At 41.8% G+C, this 19,311-nt stretch overlaps 2 protein-coding genes across 2 annotated transcripts in view; one reads left to right on the top strand and one right to left on the bottom strand.

The window, feature by feature from the left end:
• The window catches only part of LOC101344790 (zinc finger protein 420), a 347,019-nt gene that overhangs the window by 195,450 nt on the left and 132,258 nt on the right, over positions 1-19,311 (bottom strand). The gene's annotated exons all lie outside the window — the stretch shown is intronic.
• LOC101345291 (zinc finger protein 14-like) overlaps positions 5,299-19,311 on the top strand; it is a 42,035-nt gene continuing 28,022 nt past the window's right edge. Inside the window, exons 1-2 of the mRNA XM_023733214.1 lie at positions 5,299-5,572; positions 8,295-8,544. Of these exons, the coding sequence (XP_023588982.1) occupies positions 8,542-8,544 (3 nt within the window). The 5' untranslated portion in view covers positions 5,299-5,572; positions 8,295-8,541. The remainder of the gene's footprint in view (positions 5,573-8,294; positions 8,545-19,311) is intronic.

Genomic DNA, 19,311 nt, shown 5'->3' with positions numbered 1-19,311 from the left:
CATCATGACAAGCGGAGAAAAGATTGAAGTTGTCAAGGATTTCATTTTACTTGGATCCACAATCAACACCCATGGAAGCAGCAGTCAAGAAATCAAAGGACGTATTGCATTGGGAAAATCTGCTGCAAAAGATATCTTTAAAGTATTAAAAAGCAAAGATGTCACCTTGAAGACTAAGGTGCATCTGACCACAGCCATGGTATTTTCAGTCACCTCATATGCGTGTGAAAGCCGGACAATGAATAAGGAAAACCGAAGAATTGACGCGTTTGAATTCTGGTGCTGGAGAAGAATATTGAATATACCACGGACTGCCAAAAGAACGAACAAATCTGTCTTGGAAGAAGTACAACCCGAATGCTCCTTAAAAGGATGGCAAGACTACGTCTCACATACTTTGGATATGTTATCAGGAGGGATCGATCAGTCCCTGCAGAAGGACATCATGCTTGGTAAAGTAGAGGGTCAGTGAAAAAGACGAAGACCCTCAATGAGATCGATTGACACAGTGGCTGCAATGGGCTCAAGCATAATAATGATTGTGAGGATGGTGCAGGACAAGGCAGTTTCGTTCTGTTTTACATAGGGTCGCTATGTGTTGGAACCGACTTGACAGCACCTAACCAACTACAACAACATGGCAACTAACGACAATGGGAGTATTACAGGGTAAGAATACCTTTAATTTTATTTATTTTTAAAAATCATCTACTGATTGTCTTAATTCTATTATAACCATTTTTTCCCTTGTGGTTGAACTCTTTGCAAAGGATATTTCTTTACTCATAGCCATGGCTTATTCTTTTGGTGAACTATTTTTATTGGTTCTATATCTCAGATTAAATCAGTATCATCTTCCCCTAAGGCCCAAAATGATAATTTCGGCTTGGAGTGCTTTTCTCGCACAATGTGAGACTGCCCCTCTCTTCCTTCCCCTTTGAAATGGAGTGACCTATGCCCTTTCATGTTACATGTTTGTATGTACAGGACAGTGGGTCACGGGATGGCTCTCTTTTGAGGATGGGAGTTGCTAAATAACCTATCTGTTGCACCTTTTAATTACTGGCAATGACACCAAATGTCTGCAGATGAGTTTCACTCCCTCATGTGGATTGCAATGAATAACAGATTGGCCTTAGATTACAACCTGACTGTCTAAAATAACACCTACTAAAATAAGACCTACTAGTCCCTCACGGAACCCTGGTTGCACAGTGGTTAAGAGTCAGGCTGCTAACCAAAAGGTCGGCAGTTCAAATCCACCATCTGCTCCTTGGAAAACCTATGCGGCAATTCTACTCTGACTTATAGCTATGAGTCGGAATCCACTAAAGGGCAACAGGTTTGTGTTTTTTTCAGTCCCTGATAGGCCTTATTCAGAGTTGTTATGGGGGAGGGGGTCATGGTTGAGATCAACACTACAGGTTGGCCTCGTTTTGCTGCTTATAGTCCCAGTGATAGTGTTACTGTTTTTAGGTGCCATGGAGTCAGTTCTGACTCAGCGACCCTATGTACAACACAACAAAATACTGCCTGGTCCTGCACCATCCTCACAATCATTGTTATGCTTGAGCGCACTGTTGCAGCCACTATGTTAATCCATCTCTTTGAAGGTCTTCCTCTTTTTCCCTGACTTTCTACTTTACCAAGCATGATGTCCTTCTCCAGGGACTGATCCCTCCTGATAGCATGTCCAAAGTACACGAGATGAAGTCTCGCCATCCTTATACTTCTAATGAGCAGTCCATTTCAGCTCACTAATGCCTAGGATATCGATGTTGATGCTTTCTGTTTCTTTTTTAATGATTTCTAATTTTCCTAATTCATACTTCATACCTTCCGTGTTCTGATTATTAACGAATGTTTGCAGCTGTTTCTTCTCAATTTGAGTCATACCACATCAGCAAATGAAAGTCCCAAAAGCTGGACTCCATCCATGTCATTAAGGTCCGCTCTAAGGAGGCAGCTCTTCCCCAGTCGTATTTTCAGTGCCTTCCAACCTGAGGGGCTCATCTTCTGGCACTATATCAGACACTGCTATTCATAAGGTTTTCATTGGCCAATTTTTTCAGAAGTAGACCGCCAGCTCCTTCTTCCCAGTTTGTCTTAGTCTGGAGGCTCAGCTGAAACCTGTCCACCATGGGTGACCCTGCTGGTATTTGAATACCGGTGGCAAAGCTTCCACTAACACAGTAACACGCAAGCCACCACGACAAACTGACAGACACGTTGTGGAGGCATCAGGCAGTGAATCCAAACTCCACCAGGAAACTGCCTCACCCTGAGATGAGGAAGTGTATGGGAGACCTTATGGCATACTTAGACTTAAATCACATCTAGATAGGACTAGCACTCACCTAACAGTAGTATGGGAGACCCTAGTTTTTTGGATACAAAGCAAGTGTCCTTATTGTAATCAGGCCATTCATACACACTGGCAAAAGCTGCAAAGTTGATTCAACAACACTGGCCCAGAAGATATAAAAGGGCTATAGAAGAGCTTGTACTAGTCTAGGATTGTGGGACAGACTGAATTCACTTTTAATGAGGAGCTCCATTCAGAGAAAAAATAATTATTACTTAGAATAAGTATATTAGAGGGATTTCTTTTCCAGGAGAAAGTCAAGGGATGGGAGTCAGCCTGGAAAGATAATCAGGCTTTGCAGCTTCTTGAGCTTCAGGCCGACTCAAAAGAAGATTGGCAGTTTGAGTCCGCCCACAGGCACCTTGGAAGATGGGCCTAGCTATCTACTGAAAAATCAGCCATTGAAAACCCTTTGGATCACAGTTCTTACTCTTGACACCATTTGGGTCACCAGGATTCAGAACTGACTCCATGGCAATTTTTTTTTTAATTAAACCTAGTAACCATTAAGCCAAGGTCTCCTTGTGCTTGCCTACTAATCAAAAGCTTGCCAGTTTGAACCCATCCAGTGGTACCAAGAAGAAAGGCCTGGTGATCTGCTTCCATAAAGATTACAACCAAGAAAACCCAACAAAGCACAGTTCTACTCTGTAACACATGGGGTCGCCATGAGTCGGAATGGACTCACCTGGCAGCAGGTCTGGTTTTGGTTTACCCAATAAACGGTCACTCCCCATTCCCCCTTTGCCCCAGCCCCTGGCAACTGCCAATGTGCTTTCTGTCTTTTACTCTGGACATTTCATATAAATGGAATCATATGATATGTTGCCTTTTGTGTCTGGAACAAAGCTGTTAATGGGCCGGTTGCCCAGTGAGGATGGGCAGGACCACCTGGCACCCACAGGGCACCTACTGGGGCGTTTTTCCCCTGACGGGTGGGGTGGGATGGCAACCAGCTACAGAATTCGCATGGCTCAGCACAGAAGGAAATCGTGGGACTCCTCGTTCAAAAAGTATTAAGAAATTCCAGGTAGCAGCGGTGGAGTGCTAAGCTGAGCAACGGGTCCTGTGTAACTGTCCAGGTCACCTGCCCGTGGGAGGAGGTGGGAAGAAGGCTGGTGATGGGCCGTGGTCTGTCAGGGGTGTGCTTCTCTGGAATACAGACCTCCCAGCCTGCCAAGCAGCCCCAGTGAGCTGTTTCAGGGTTGCCGGAAAATAAGGTTCTGTCAGACTGGCAAAGAGAAGCCCAGGGACAAGAGAGAAGGGACAAGTGTAACCCACCATTACAGACGTCAAGACACTTTGATACTGGAGATTTCATTGAAGTGAAACCTTTATTTTTCTTATTCCATTTCAGTGGATGTCCCATCAAAATTGCAAAAATCACCATTGGCTCCCTCATCTTTGTCTTTCTTGTCAGTGTTGTGATTGGGGATTATTTAATCCCGCTCGATGGCACATACCATTGTTTGCTTTTAAGAAGACTTCGGGGTATATTTTTGGTTTGAGGGGATTTTTACTGGTTTGCTTTTTTTTTCTTTTTTTGGTGTGGTAAAATGTACATATAACACAACATTTGCCAACTCACCATTTTTTATACGTAAAATTCAGTGACACTGATTACATTAATCATGCTGTGCTACCATCACCATTAACAGATACTCAGTGCTTCCCAGTGACTCCTCCTTTTATGAGGGGCCTCTTGTCAGTCCCCCACATCAGCTGGCATGGGGTACCGCCCCTCCAGCGGCCTTCCCAAGGGCTGGGCCAGCGGGCTCAGTGTGGGTCGGCTGCTGCATCCCAAGAGGGGTCACTTCCCACTGATGGACATCATCCCACTCAAAGCAGACATCAAAGCCAGAGGGAACCAGTCTCAGGACGGGACACGTTCGTCCTTGTCGCTGGCGGGACCTTGCTGCTGTCACGGTCAGACCCCCGCCCCCCACCCTGGGCAGGCAGCAGCAGGACTGGAGGAGTAGGGAGAAGGGCACCTGCCCCACACCCCGTCTTCGCCTCCCCATTCCACCACGACTCTACCCGCCGCTCTCTATTGCCGCAAACCTGATACGCTGTCACTCCTCCCCCGCCGGGTCAAGCTTCTCCTCCTTTCGTCGCTTCTAGGCTCAGCTCTGTCCTCCTAACCTCGGCTTTCTCCGCCACTCCTCGGCTAGACTCGGCTCGGCTCCCTCCGCCTGGCCTCGTCTTTCTCCGTCACGCCCTGGCTCTTGGTAGTCTCCACCTAATCTCGGCTCTTTTCGCCTCTCCCCTACTCTGCTCAGCGCTCTCCGCCTCGCTTCGGCTTTCTCCGCCACTCTTCGGCACCTTTCGGCAATCTCCGCCTAGCCTCGGCTCCCTTAGCCTTGTCCGTCTTTGCTCAACTCGACTTTCCCCGCCTCTCATCGCTACTTCTCTGCTGGTTTAGCTCTGCTTCCGTAAAGATTGAAACCCCATTGCCGTGGAGTCGATTCCGGTTCACAGTGACCCTATAGGACAGGGTAGAACTGCCCCATAGGGTTTCCAAGGAGCGGCTGGTGGATTGGAACTGCCAACCTTTTGGTTAGCAGCCGAGCTCTCAACCACTGCACCACCAGGGCTCCAGGGCCTGTAGAGATAACAGCCTTGAAAACCCTATGGGGCCGTTCTACTCTGTCCTACAGGGTCGCTATGAGTCGGAATTGACTAAATGGCAACAGGGTTTTTGGTTTAAGGCTTTTTTGTGTATAGAGGAATAAAGACAATAAACCAGATCCCAAATCCAAGGGAGAGCGTCTTACTGTCCTGGCCACTGGGCGGAGCCCCGTGCGTCCCCAACACGGAACCCCGCCCTTTCCGCACCGAGCGTCTCAGAGCTCCGAAGCAGAGCTGTGAGTGCGCGGCCCGCAGCTAAGTTTCGTACTCCTCCTGCTGGTGTGTGACAAACGTTTCGCCGCTTGTAGGCGTCCGGCCTGGCCCGGTACCAGGTACAGCCCGCCGGACACGGAGGGCCCGTTGGGTTTCTAAAGAAGTGGCTCCGCTCCTGCGCAGTCCTGGCCTCTCCGGCCTCGGTGGATAGTCCAGAGTCGCAGGACCTCCACTAGCCTGTCTTCGCCTGGAGTCTCCCGGCGCTTCGGATTCGGCCGCCGGCGCAGCGAAGTGCCTGCTCTGACAGCCCCCGCTCGGTACTCCCGCGGCCTCCGGGCGGCTGTTTTCCGGGGTTGGGACTGCCAGGTAGGTGGGGTGGCCCTAGGTCTGTCGGTGAATTGATTGTTGTCGTTAGGTGCCGTGGAGTCGCTTCCGACTCATAGCGATTCTGTGTACAACAGAATGACACACTGCCCGGTCCTGCGCCATCCTCACAGTCGTTTTTATGCTTGAGCCCATTGTTACAGCCACTGTGTCACTTCATCTCGTTGAGGGTCTTCCTCTCTTTCGCTGACCCTCTACTTTGCCAAGCATGATGTCCTTCTCCAGGGAGTGGTCCCTTCTGATAACATATCCAAAGTATATGAGACAAAGTCTCTCCATCGTTGCTTCTAAAGAACATCTTGGCTGTACTTACTCCAAGACAGATTTGTTCCTAATAGGTAAGATCATGTAAATCACGGGTACGCACAAGCGTGGTGGAGACCATCAGTATCAGCTTCAGCTGGGAGTTTGTGAGAACTACAAAGTCACAAGCCTCTGTGAAACCCAGGGTAGCTAGCCTGACGCTAAATGCCCTGCTGCCACCTGCTCCAGTTTGCCCCGCACCATGCTTCATTGCTTTTCTGTGCCTCAGCAAAGCAAGGACTTCTGTTAAGTTATTGGTGGTTATTAAAAAAAAAAAAAAAAAGATTATTGTGAAGCATATTAACCCCCACCCCCACCCCCGTCTGATTGTTAAGGAGCCCGGGTGTGGTAGTGGTTAAGCAATCCTGCTAACGAAAGTCGGTAGTTGAAACACCAGCCGCTAGGCGAGAGAAAGATGTGGCAGTCTGCTTCCATAAAGATTTACAGCCTTAGAAACCGTATGGGGCAGTTCTACCCTATCCTATAAGGTTACTGTGAGTCGCGATTGACTGGATGGCAATGGGTTTTGTTTTTAGTTTAATTGTTAATAGAACTTTAGCATAGGTAAAGAATTAAGAAACAAGAACTGGAACTAGTAAGTTCATTTAGGACCATATTAATACCCACTTCAGGAGGAAAAAATTTATTAAGTGGCACATTTCCAAGAATTTATTTGACCCTAATGCGAAAATTTCCATCACAGTTGTATCAGAGACAATATGCCAACCTGAAATGGCTAAACAAGGTAAACATACGAGACAAGCAGTTGACAGAGATCACGCATCAGACAGGATCTGTGCCGGATTGGATGCTAGTGAGTCACCCATAATTTCTGCTACATTAGAACCACACTTAATAGGTTGAAGGCTTCTTGCAGTAAAAACTCCTGTTTACATTGTTAGAGCAGCCCATGTTGGGAATGAGGGCAAAATGAGCAGTGTGCATTATGGAAGTATTCAAAACATTTCAACACATTGTGATCAGCCACACTGAGTGAGGCCGAGTGTACCTCATTCTTTAAAATAATTATTTTAGAAAGTGCTCTTATTTGGATAAATGTGAAATGTGCAACTATTGGAAAGTGTTGATTTATAGGACATAACTTTGAATGTGAAGAAGTAAAAGTTCAATTGATGTGTAAAACGTGTAGCATTTGTAATATAAATAGAGAATATGTTTGTATTTAAATGAAATGTAATAATGTAGGATGAAGGTAGTGTGTGTATATCAAATCTCTTGAAGGTAAGAGTAAAAAAAGGGTATCATTTTACATAGAACAAAAAATAGGAATAAATATATACATCCTAAAGAATCAAGCAGCAACTGCATATATTTCAAAACTTAAATGTGTAATTTTAATTTGAGAAATCACTGCTAACTCCAAAGTCATTAACAATCTATTTTTGTAATGTTTAGAATTGTAATTCACTGGAGTTGCTATTATGGAATTAGTCTTGTTATTTTCTTTCCCTATTAATAACCACTTGACCCAGATCGATTTACTTTCAAGAGTCCATTCTTTCCTCACTGCAGTTTCTCAAATGTGATTTTATTTCTGTGAGCTATCCCTGCCTAGGGTTGGCATTTAATCTTTGAAATGCCCACATACCTCCCTACATCCCCATGACATCAATCCCATATAGAAAGAAAGCCGTGTATTTTACTTTTGATAACAAGATTTTACATAATCAGGCGTCTGTGTAGCTCTCTGCCCAGAATTCAAAAGGAACAAAGAAGTGTTAATTGCAAAATAGAGAGGAAAAATCCTGATCATATTTTATAATGATATAAATGAGAATTTAGAAAAGAGAGTTTAACTGCACATAATAAAAAATTAAAGAGTCATGATGCATTCATTGACCAAACTTGAAAAATATGTTCTTCCAGAAAATTCAGCCATGTTGATGTCAAACATAAATGTCTATATGGGTTTATTGCTAACCAAAGTGTTGGCAGTTTGAATCCACCAGCTGCTCATTGGAAACCCTATGGGGCAGTTCCACTCTGTCCTATAAAGTCGCTATGAGTTGGAATTGACTTGCTGGCAATGGGTTTTAAGTTTTTTTATATGGATTTATAAGGAGCAAAGATACCCAGGTGAAACCACAGTCTGAACTTTGGGCCTCTCACACCCTGTGGAAATCAGGTTCAAGTTTTCTAGCTTGGCTAGGCATGGATGCTTCTCATGCTCTGGGATGAGGAAATTGCTCCATATGTGATTTCCTTGCCATAAGGTTGAAACCTGTAGAGCTGCGTGAAGACTGCAGATACCCTCAAGGTGGAGCAATGCCTTGATCCTGGGAGGAAGCCCAGCCCAGGGAAAGAGGTGAAGCCGAGAACTTGTCACTTCCTGCTTACTCAGCACTGTCTCCCCTACCGCACCTCCCATCTTCCATTTCAGGTTCCAGGTGTGGTTTAGCAAGAACGGATCCAGTATAGGCAGCTGAGGACCTCCGGTGACCATCTTAACACATCTGTAAATCACAAGTAAGGATTTAACCTGCTGACTGGCTGTGTGGACCAAACCTTATTCATCTCCCGCCAGACTGCCTAGTGGCCTTGCTTCCACTCCCATCCCTCTGGTCTTAACTGGCTTCTTGGGCTCAGAGAGGACTTTCACTTGGACTTACAGAGGCTGGAGCCGGGAAATGGTGAGTACCATAGAGAACTGGGTAACTCCTAGCATAAATGATTTGGTAGGGGATCAGCTGTGTATTCTCAGCTCTGTGTTTCTTCTGTGATTTAAAAGGTGGCAGAAGAGGCCAATGTCTAAATCCTAAGAAGCGCCATTGTCACAGGGCCCTTCCTGTACACATATGTGGTTTTTTAAGCCTTAAATGCCTGGATCACCTTCCTTATGTGACTTCCAAGTTGGCATCACGGGGTATTACCATCCTCGCCCTGGGCCTTGGTGCTCTGTGTTAAATGACTGTCTTCTTACCAGAGTCTGAAGACAGAGAAGCTGTGGCTGAGGAGGCTGAGCCCCAGGCCCTCCAGAGCCATCCTTGTCACATCATTGCAAACAGTGTTCTTAGCTTCCCCTGGGCACTGCAGGCTTTTTTGTGCAGCTCTGACACTACAGCTCCAACTCTCACACAGTGTGATGGGGTAAAGAATGGGAGAGAGAGTTATTAGGGGAAGAACTCCGACTCTTCATGGGGTCCTGCGTGAGGCTTGGCAGTTTCATGACCTCGCCAAAGGAATGAGGCAGCAGAGTGAGTCCAGCTGGATCATGTGTGGAGTCTCTAAAGCCATCATTTTCACCCCAGTGGGTACTGATTTTGGTTGAGGCTTTCAGGTGTGTGAGAAGCACAGTACCCAGTCCAGGTCCCTGTCCTCCAAGCTTGTCTCTGCCTTGAGCTGGTATTAAACTCCTAACTTATTTTACTGCTCCCTCCCATTTTGGATTAGAATCTAAGAGTGGATTTTTTTCTTTTTGCTAAAGAAGGTCAGGATAGGAGATGGTCGTATGTAACTTCTCAAGGTCACAATTTCCACTGGAAGCAACTTTTGGAATCAGGTTATGTTTCTACTGAGAATTTTTCCATTTAATATATATAAAATTTCTCAAACACAGAGGAATGCCTATTTACTGATCTAAAAGTTACTCTTAAGTTTACTTAAATCTCGAGAAGGATCTTTAAAACTCCTATTACATTTACCATATCATTCCGGAACCCCTAATATTTTAAATCTTCCAGCCATTTTAGAAACATTCTGACTGAGATAAAGTGGAAGTCCAGACTGATGTCTCTCGTCACTGTATTTAAAGAATGATCTCAGACTCACATTTTTATGATTTGCACAAATACATTAGACCATTTAATAACAATTAGGCCCTTCGTGATTAAATCTTAAATGGTTTTATATGCTTGAATGGGATTTCCTTGGAAACACACTTCATGTTACATTTGATTTATAACATGCTTAAAAGTAAAAATTAGCTTATGCAAACTATTGTATTTTCTAATAGATAATACCTTCAAAGTTCAAATCTCATGAACTTAAAAGGATACTTTATGAAGACTTGTTCTTACTCTTGGCTCATCAAGACTGGCTTTTTTTTTTTTTTTTCCCCCAGCAGCTACCTTTAGATAACCTGCTTTATTGTAACGTTTTTTCAAGCGTCTTGCCAGTATTTCTTTATGGAAATGCAGCAAATAGAATTCGAAATTTTCATTTCTCCTACTTTATTATACATACGATAGCATATAATTTATACTTGCTTTTACAGTTCACAAATTATCCTGGAGATTTGTTCATAACAATACATAGACAGCACAAGTGTAAAGTTTTATAAAATTCCATAATACTGCATTTGATGGATCTTACTTTTTCCTTTTTTTTTTTTTTAAAAAAAAACCTCATTGCCATAAATGGACACTTGGATAGTTTCCAACATTTTGCTTTTACAAAGCTGGCTGTATTTTATAAGTTTAAATTTCTAAGATTTAGGCATAAAAAGTTTATGAATAAAAGCCCTGTAGCCTTAGAGAAGTTAAATCAAAATGAACAGGTTTTCAGATTACTTGGTAAAATTAATATGTGAAAATCAAATTTCTTTCCAAGTTTTAAATAATACTTTAAGCTTTCTATTCTAAAATAATAGTCGTCCCTTCATATCAGTGGGGGATTGCTTCCAGGACCCCCACGGATACCAAAATCTTTGGATGCTCAAGTCCGTTATATGAAATGGCATAGTATTTGCATGTAACCTATGCACATCTTCCTGTATACTTTAAATCATCTCTAGTTTACTTATAATACCTAATACAATGTAAGTGCTATGTAAGTAGTTGTAAACCCATAACCTTATTGCCATCGAGTTGATTCCAACTCCACAGCGATGGGTCAATACAACTTCTCTATTCTTACTAACTTTTGTCTCTACTTATCATCTATTAAGACAAATATGTGAAAATTTACCCCCCCCCCCATTTTTGGATTCTTCTGTTTTCAATTCTTATTTTTGAAATTTGTGCTATGCAGACAGCACTTTATGCTCCCTCTTAGCCTTTGAGGGGTTGGTTTGACCACTTAATTGCTTTTTAGGAGTCATGTTTTCCACAGAAACAAAGGTTGCACACAACACAAGTAGGGAACGAAAGAGATGCCAGGCAAACAATGCTCAAACAGCAGGTGCTGAGGAGAGACTAAGGATCTGGGAAATGGCAGGAGACTACATCAGGGTATGCGTATACATCATTTCACAGTGCTTGGTGTGAGACAAATTCAAGTTTCACTTTTTGGAACTTTTTTTTTTTTCTGAATATTTTTGATCTGCAGTTGGTTGACTCCGCGGATACAGAACTTGTGGATAAAGAGGTATATTATAAACAAAGAATGTATGAAACTTACCCTTAACGTTTTAATAACACTAACGTAAACACCTGATTATACACAAAAATTGGGACATTCTTAGAGCCTCCCAGTGTATACCGCTCAGATCTCATTAACCTGGAGTTAACTACTATCTAGAAATTTATTATTCTTACTGTTGCTATTATTCTGGCTTTACCACTTGAGTTTTAGTTCATAAACTATATATATTCGAGTTTTGTATAAATATAATTACTATGTGTGCTTTTAGTGAATTGTTTTCCTCATGATATTTTTGAGTTTCATACATGTTAGTGTGTGTAGCTTTAGTCTACCCATGTTCCTATGCACGTATGTGTTCCACTTTATGACTTGGCCACAATTTACGTATCCATTGTATACCTTAGGGGATTTAGATTGTTTCAAGTTTAGTTTTTGCTTTTCCAAGTAGTGCCGCTCTGTTCATTCTCTCTGCACACTCGAAATGCACAGTAACTCGCCAGTGAGGGGAAGTGGCTGAGTTGCAGATCATAGCCAAATTTAAATTTACTAGGAAATTACAATGTTGTTTATCGATTTTCCCTTACACAAAGTAAGTATATGTATTTTATTTGTTCTATCTACTTGACCAACACAGGGAGTCTCAAATTTAATTTTTGCTTTGTAATGGGAATGAATTGGTATCTTAACTTTAAGCTCATTCTATAGTTATCTTGCACGACTTCAGTACTGACAAGCTGTGCATATTTTCCCAGTGTTAATTCATCTTTCTGCAACTTTTTAGGGCTTCTTTATAGAGTTTGGAAAGAAATAGTTTCATTTATATTTATTACAATTTTTTCCCTAGTATGTACCTTAAGTACTCACTCACATTTTGTGTCCTTTGATGAGTAGTCCTAAATTTTAATATAGTTGAATTTGTCAGTCTCTTCTCTTATGTTTTCTTTTTTTTTCTCTCTGCTGATGTCATAAAATCATTTGTTTACAACTTCTGAAAGTTTTATAGGTTTACCTTTTGACATTTAAAGCTAATCTACTTGGAATTGATTTTTGCACGTGGAGTACATAGGAATACATACATTGTTCTAATAATTAGTTGACTCTACCCCACATATTCTTCTTCATATAGTGCAGCTTCTTGGATTATTTACTCAGCATGCAGACTGAATAAGTATGGTGAAAGGATACACCCCTGACACACCTTTCCTGACTTTACACGACGCAAGAAGCTGGACTATATGAAGAAGAACGTGGCATCAGGATTGGAGGAAGACTCATTAACAACCTGCGAATGCCGATGTCATAACCTTGCTTGCTGAAAAGTGAAGAGGACTTGAAGCACTTACTGATGAAGATAAAAGACTACAGCCTTCAGTATGGATTACACCTCAACATAAAGAAAACAAAAATCCTCACAACTGGACCAGTAAGCAACATCATAATAAACAGAGAAAAGATTGAAGTTGTCAAGGATTTCATTTTACTTGGATCCACAATCAACGACCATGGAAGCAGCAGTCGAGAAATCTAACAACGCATTGCATTGGGCAAATCTGCTGCAAAAGACCTCTTTAAAGTGTTAAAAAGCAAAGATGTCACCTTGAAGACTAAGGTGCGCCTGACCCGAGCCATGGTGTTTTCAGTCGCCTCATATGCATGGGAAAGCTGGACAATAAGGAAGACCAAAGAAGAATTGACACCTTTGAATTGTGGTGTTGGTGAAGAATATTGGATATACCATGGACAAACCTGTCTTGGAAGAAGTACAGCCAGAATGCTTCTTAGAAGCAAGGATGACAAGACTATGACTCATATACTTTGGACATATTATCAGGAGGGATCAGTCCCTGGAGAAGGACATCATACTTGGTAAAGTAGAAGGTCAGAGAAAAAGAGGAACACTGTCAATGAGATGGCTTGACACAGTGGCTGTAGCGATTGGCTGAAGCATAACAACGATAGTGAGGATGGCGCACGACTGGGCAGTGTTTTATTCTGTTGTACATAGGGTCGCTATGAGCTGGAACTGACTCAACGGCACCTAACAATGACAACCCCACGATTAAAATGTATAGTTTCTGGCAATGGCCTGTAGTGTTCTTCCTCTGTGATGAGTCAACATTCCACATAAGTTGGTGGGCCTTTTCCAGGGCGACTAATTTTATTCCTTAGATCTATTTGTGTATTCCTATACTAATACTCCACCACTTGTCTGTCAGTTTGTCATACAGCAGTGGCTTATGTGATGCTGGAAGCTATGCCATCTGAATTTCAAATACCAGCAGGGTCACCCATGGTGGACAGGTTTCAGCTGAGCTTCCAGACTAAGACTGGGAAGAAGGACCTGGTGATCCACTGAAAAAATATGGAGCAGGGAGGAAACATAGTCTGATACATAGCCAGAAGATGAGCCCCTCAGGTTGGAAGGCACTCCAAATAGGACTGGGGAAGAGCTACCTCTTCAAAGTAGAGTCCACCTTAATGACGTGGATGAAGTCAAGTTTCAGGACCTTCTTTTGCTGATGTGGCATGACTCAAAATGAGAAGAAACAGCTGCAAACATCCATTAATGATCAGAACCTGGAATGTAAGAAGTATGAATCTAGGAAAATTGAAATTTTTCAAAAATTAAATAGAACACTTGAAGATCAATATCCTAGTCATTAGTGAGGTGAAATGGACTGGTATTGGCCATTTTGAATCAGACAATCATATGGTCGTGTACACCAGGAATGACAAATTGAAGAGGAATGGTGTCACATTCATCATCAAAAAGATTTCAAGATAGATCTTGAAATACAACACTGTCAGAGATAATATCCATATGCCTACAAGGAGACCACTTACTATGACTATTATTCTAATTTACACACCAATCACTAATGCCAAAGATGAAAAAATTGAGGTTTTTAACCAACTTCTGCAGTCTGAAATTGATCAAACATGCAATCAAGATGCATTGATAATTACTAGTGATTGTACTGCGAAAGCTGGAAAAAAAGAAGGAATGGTAGTTGGAAAATATAGTGTTGGTGATAGAAATGACACTGGAGATGGCATGACAGAATTTTGCAAGACCAACGACTTCTTCATTGCAAATACCTTTTTTCAACAACATAAACAGCGACTATATGGGGATCTCTCCGGATGGAATACACAGGAATTGACTACATTTCAGGAAGAAGAAGCTCAATATCAGTCAGAACAAGGCCAGGGGCCGATTACATCAACTGCTCATATGCAAGTTCAAGTTGAAGCTGAAGAAAATTAAAACAAGTCCATGAGAGCCAAAGTACAACCTTGAGTATATCTCTCTAAATTTAGAGACCATCTCAAGAATAAATTTGACACATTGAACACTAATGATCCTAGATCAGACAAGTTGTGGGATGACATTAAAGATACCATATATGAAGAAAGCAAAAGGTCATTAAAACACAGAAAAGAACAAAATGGATGTCAGAAGAGACTCTGAAACTTGCTCTTGAATGTAGAATAGGTAAAGCGAAAGGAAGAAATGATGAAGTAAAAGAACTGAACAAAGGATTTCGAAAGGTAGCCTGAGAATATAAAGTATTATAATGAAATGTGCAAAGACCTGGAGTTAGAAGATCAAAAGGGAAGAACACACTCGGCATTTCTGAAGCTGAAAGAACTGAAGAAAAAACTCAAGCCTCGAGTTGCAATATTGACGGCTTCTGTGAACAAAATATTGGACTATGCAGGAAGCATCAAAAGAAGATGGGAGGGATACACAGAGTCACTGTACCAGAAAGAATTGGTCAAATGTTCATCCATTTCAAGAAGTAGCATATAATCAACAACTAATGGTACTGAAGGAAGAAGTACAAGCTGCACTGAAGGCATTGGCGAAAAACAAGGCTCCAGGAATTGACGGAATACCAGTTGAAATGTTTCAACAAAGGGTCTGTCTTAGTCATCTAGTGCTGCTGTAACAGAAATACCACAAGTGAATGACTTTAACAAAGAGAAGTTTTTTACTCTCTCACATTCCAGTAGGCTACAAGTCCAAAGTCAAGACATCAGCTCCAGGAGAAGGTGTTCTCTTTCTGTCAGCTCTGGAGAAAGTTCCTTGTGATGCATCAGTCTTCCCTTGGTCTGGGAGCATCACGGCACAGGAACCTCAGCTCCAAAGGACATGCTCTGCTCCCGGCACTGCTTTCTTGGTGGTATGAGGTTCCCATGTGTCTCTGCTCATTTATGTCTTTTATGTCTCAAAAGAGATTAACTTAAGACACTATCCAATCTTGTAGACATCATCAGTATAACCTCATCATAGTGATAGAGTTTACAACACATAAGGAAAACACGTCAGTTTATACAATTATACAATACTGGCAATCATGACCCAGCCAAGTTGATAGATATTTTGGGGGGACACAATTCAATCCATGACAGGATCCAACGCTAGAAGTGCTCATTTCGTCTATGCCAAGAAATTTGGAAGACAGCTACCTGGCCAACTGACTGGAAAATACCCGTATATGTGCCTATTGCAAAGGTGATCCAAAGGAATGCAGAAATTTTCAAACAATATCATCAATATCACATGCAAGTTAAATTATGCTGAAGATAATGAAAAAATGGTTACAGCAATTACATCAACAGGGAACTGCCAGAAATTCAAGCTGGATTCAGAAGACAGCATGGAATGAGGGATATCATTGCTGATGTCAGATGAATCTTCGCTGAAAGCAGAGAATACCGGAAAGATTTTTACCTGTGTTTTATTGATCAGAACAAATTACAGATAACATTGCAAAGAATGGAAAATCCAGAACACTTCATTGCCCTCATGTGGAACCTGTGCATAGGTCAACAGGCAGTCGTTTGAACAGAACAAGTGGATACTGCATGGTTTAAAATCAGGAAAGGTGTACGTCAGGGTTGTATCCTTTCACCATACTTATTCAATCTGCATACTGAGCAAATAATCTGAGAAGCTGGACTATACGAAGAAAAATCAGCATCAGGATTGGAGGAACAACCTATGGTATGCAGACAACACAGCCTTCCTTGTTGAATATGAAGAGGACTTGAAGCACTTACTGATGAAGATCAAAGACTACCGCCTTCAATATGCATTGCACCTGAACATTAAGAAAACAAAAATCCTCCCAACTGGACCAATAAGCAACATCATGATAAACAATGAAAATATTGAAGTTGTCAAGGATTCATTTTACTTGGATCCACAGTCAATGTCCATGGAAGCAGCAGTCAAGAAATCAAACGACATATTGCATTGGGCTATAACAATAAAGTGTTAAAAAGCAAAGATATAACTTTAAGGACTAAGATGCACCAGACCCAAGCCATGGTATTTTCAGTAACCTCATGTACATACGAAAGCTAAACAATGAATAAGGAAGACTGAAGAAAAATTGATGCCTTGAATTATGGAGTTGGTGAAGAATACTGAATATACCATGGACTGCCAGAAGAACAAACAAATCTGTCTTGAAAGAAGTACAGTCAGAATGCTACGTAGAAGCCAGGATGTGAGACTTTGTCTCATGTACTTTGGACATGTTATTAGGAGGGTCCAGTCCCTGGAGAAAGACATGATGCTTGGTAAAGCAGAGAGTCAGCAAAAAAGAGAAAGACCCTCAATGAGATGGACTGACACAGTGGCTACAATGAGCTCAAACACAGAAATGACTGTGAGGATGGCGCTGGACTGGGCAGTGTTTTATTCTGTTGTACATAGGGTTGCTATGAGTCAGAACCTACTCATCGGCACCTAACAACAAAAACAATCCCTTCCATACTCAGTTTTATTGCCATCACTCCAGTATCATCATTTCTTGTGATTATAGCAATAACCTCTAACAGAGCTGCCAACTTCTGCATTTGCCTGTACGCAAATATCTTTTAAGAGCTGTCAGATCCGTTTCCTCTTCTATTTAAAAGCCTGAAATTGTTCTGCATTTCACTCAAAAGCCAGAGGCTTTACAGTGGCCAACAAGTGCCCTAGAACATGATATGTCCACTTACCCCAGTCACCTTTCCAACTTCCTCTACTATTCTTCTATATCTCACAGTTCTCCAGTCACACTGGCATTTGGCACACTTTGGGCCAAGGCACACTCTCACCTTTTGGCATGCTTTCTCTTCCTAGAATAAACTTGGTAGAGAGTCAGCGAAAAAGAGAAAGACCCTCGACGAGATAGAATGACACAGTGGCTGCAGCAATGGGCTCAAACAACTGTTGAGGATGGCACAGGATCAGGCAATGTTTCGTTCTTTTGTACATAGGGTCGCTATGAGTCAGAACCCACTCGATGGCACCTAACAGCAATAGAAAAAAGTTTTGTCAGGTATCCCCTTGGATAACTCCTTCACGTCCCAACTAGTTGCTGTTGAGTTCATTCTGATTTATGGTGACCCCATATATGTTTGGAACCCTGGTGGTGCAGTGGTTAATAGTTCGGTTACTAACAAAAAGTTCAGTAGTTGGAATCCACCAGCTGCTCCTTGGAAACCCTAAGGGGCAGTTCTGATCTGTCCTGAAGGGTCGCTATGAGTCGGAATTGACTTGAGAATGGGTGTTTTGTTTTTTTTTTCTTAATATATGTTCAGAGTAGAACCACATTCCATTGGGTTTTCAATGACTATTACTTTTCAAAAGTAGATTGCCAGGCCTGTCTTCTGAAACAGCTTTAGGTGGATTTAATCTGTCAACCTTTGGGTTAGTGACCTTGTGGTTAATTGTTTGAGCCACTCAGAGATTTTGCTTCACAACCCTAGGTAAATGGTAATTCTGTGTTTAATTTCTTGAGGAGCCACCAAATTGATTTTAATAGCGTATGCACCATTTTACCCCCACTAACAATGGATGAGGGTCCTAGTTTCTCCACATTCTTGACAATACTTGTCATTTTGTTGTTTTTTTTATAATAGCCATCCTAGTGGGTGTGAAGTGGCTGTGTCATTGTGGTTTTGACTTATGCGAGGGTAAGTCAAAAAGTATTGCTACTAGGGTTGCAGTTCATACATGCATGGGTTTATTCCAAACAAAACGTGTTTAAACATTTCTCTACAATCAGTGGATGGCTGCAGACAAGTTCTCTCAGTAATACAATTCTCTTAGTCTTGTTGGGGTGCCTTAAAAAAGAAAAACAAGATCAGTTTTGTGCCATGGAAAAAAATGATTTTGAGGTCAGGGCTATAATCAAATTTTTAACAAAACTCAAGTGGACATCTTCCCAAATCATTGAAGCTTTGCAACAAGTTTTTGGGAATGCTGCCTCACATAACACAACAGTTTTTAGATGGATCAAACATTTTAAGGAAGGTCTGGAAGACCTCAAAGATGAGCCAAGAGAGGGAAGACCTCTCAGAAGGCTATAGCGACGGTTTGGGGGATCCCAAAGGGGTAATCTTGATAGGTTTTCTGGAAGGACGCAGGACAATCACGGGGGCTTATCATGAAGGAGTTTTAAGAAAATTGAAAACCGCATTGGTGAGGAAAATACCAGGAAACTTGCACCAAGGAATTTTTTTCCATCACGACAATTGCACCTGCTCATTCCTTGAGGGTAGCAAGGGCTGTCCTACGAGAATTTCACCGGGAAACCTTACTCCATCCACCCTACAGCCTTGAACTTACCCCTTCGCTTTCTCAGAAGCAGAAGTGTCACAAAACTGTTTTTATGAGAGAAGAACTTCTAATTCAAGAGTTACAATATCTAAACCCATTAGTTAAATAATTTAGGAGAAAAGAAAATGGTTTCTTATATCTAGAAAGTAGAACCTTAAAATATCAGCAGTATTCCCACATAAAACCCATAGTTGCCTTTCGTTTACTCAGTCTTATGTAGTTACTTCTGTTACACATGAATTCTGGATCAGCCACAGTCTGTGAACCCATCAGCTTCTGCATAGGAGTTCTGGAAATTTTATTCAGTCTAGTCACAGTACTTTTCGCAAGTCCAATATAGTGCATCTTTTTTTTATTTTTTATTTTATTTTACTTCAGGTGAAAGCTTACAGAACAAATAGTTTCTCATGAAACAGTAGTACACATGTTGTTTTATGACATTGGTTAACAACCCCACAACATATTAACCCTCTAA

Source organism: Trichechus manatus, unplaced genomic scaffold, assembly GCF_000243295.1.
Source record: "Trichechus manatus latirostris isolate Lorelei unplaced genomic scaffold, TriManLat1.0 scaffold00057, whole genome shotgun sequence".
In the NCBI taxonomy this organism is placed as follows: Eukaryota; Metazoa; Chordata; class Mammalia; order Sirenia; family Trichechidae; genus Trichechus; species Trichechus manatus.
Note: the sequence above shows the minus strand (reverse complement) of the source record. Positions and strands in the feature narration are given on the sequence as shown.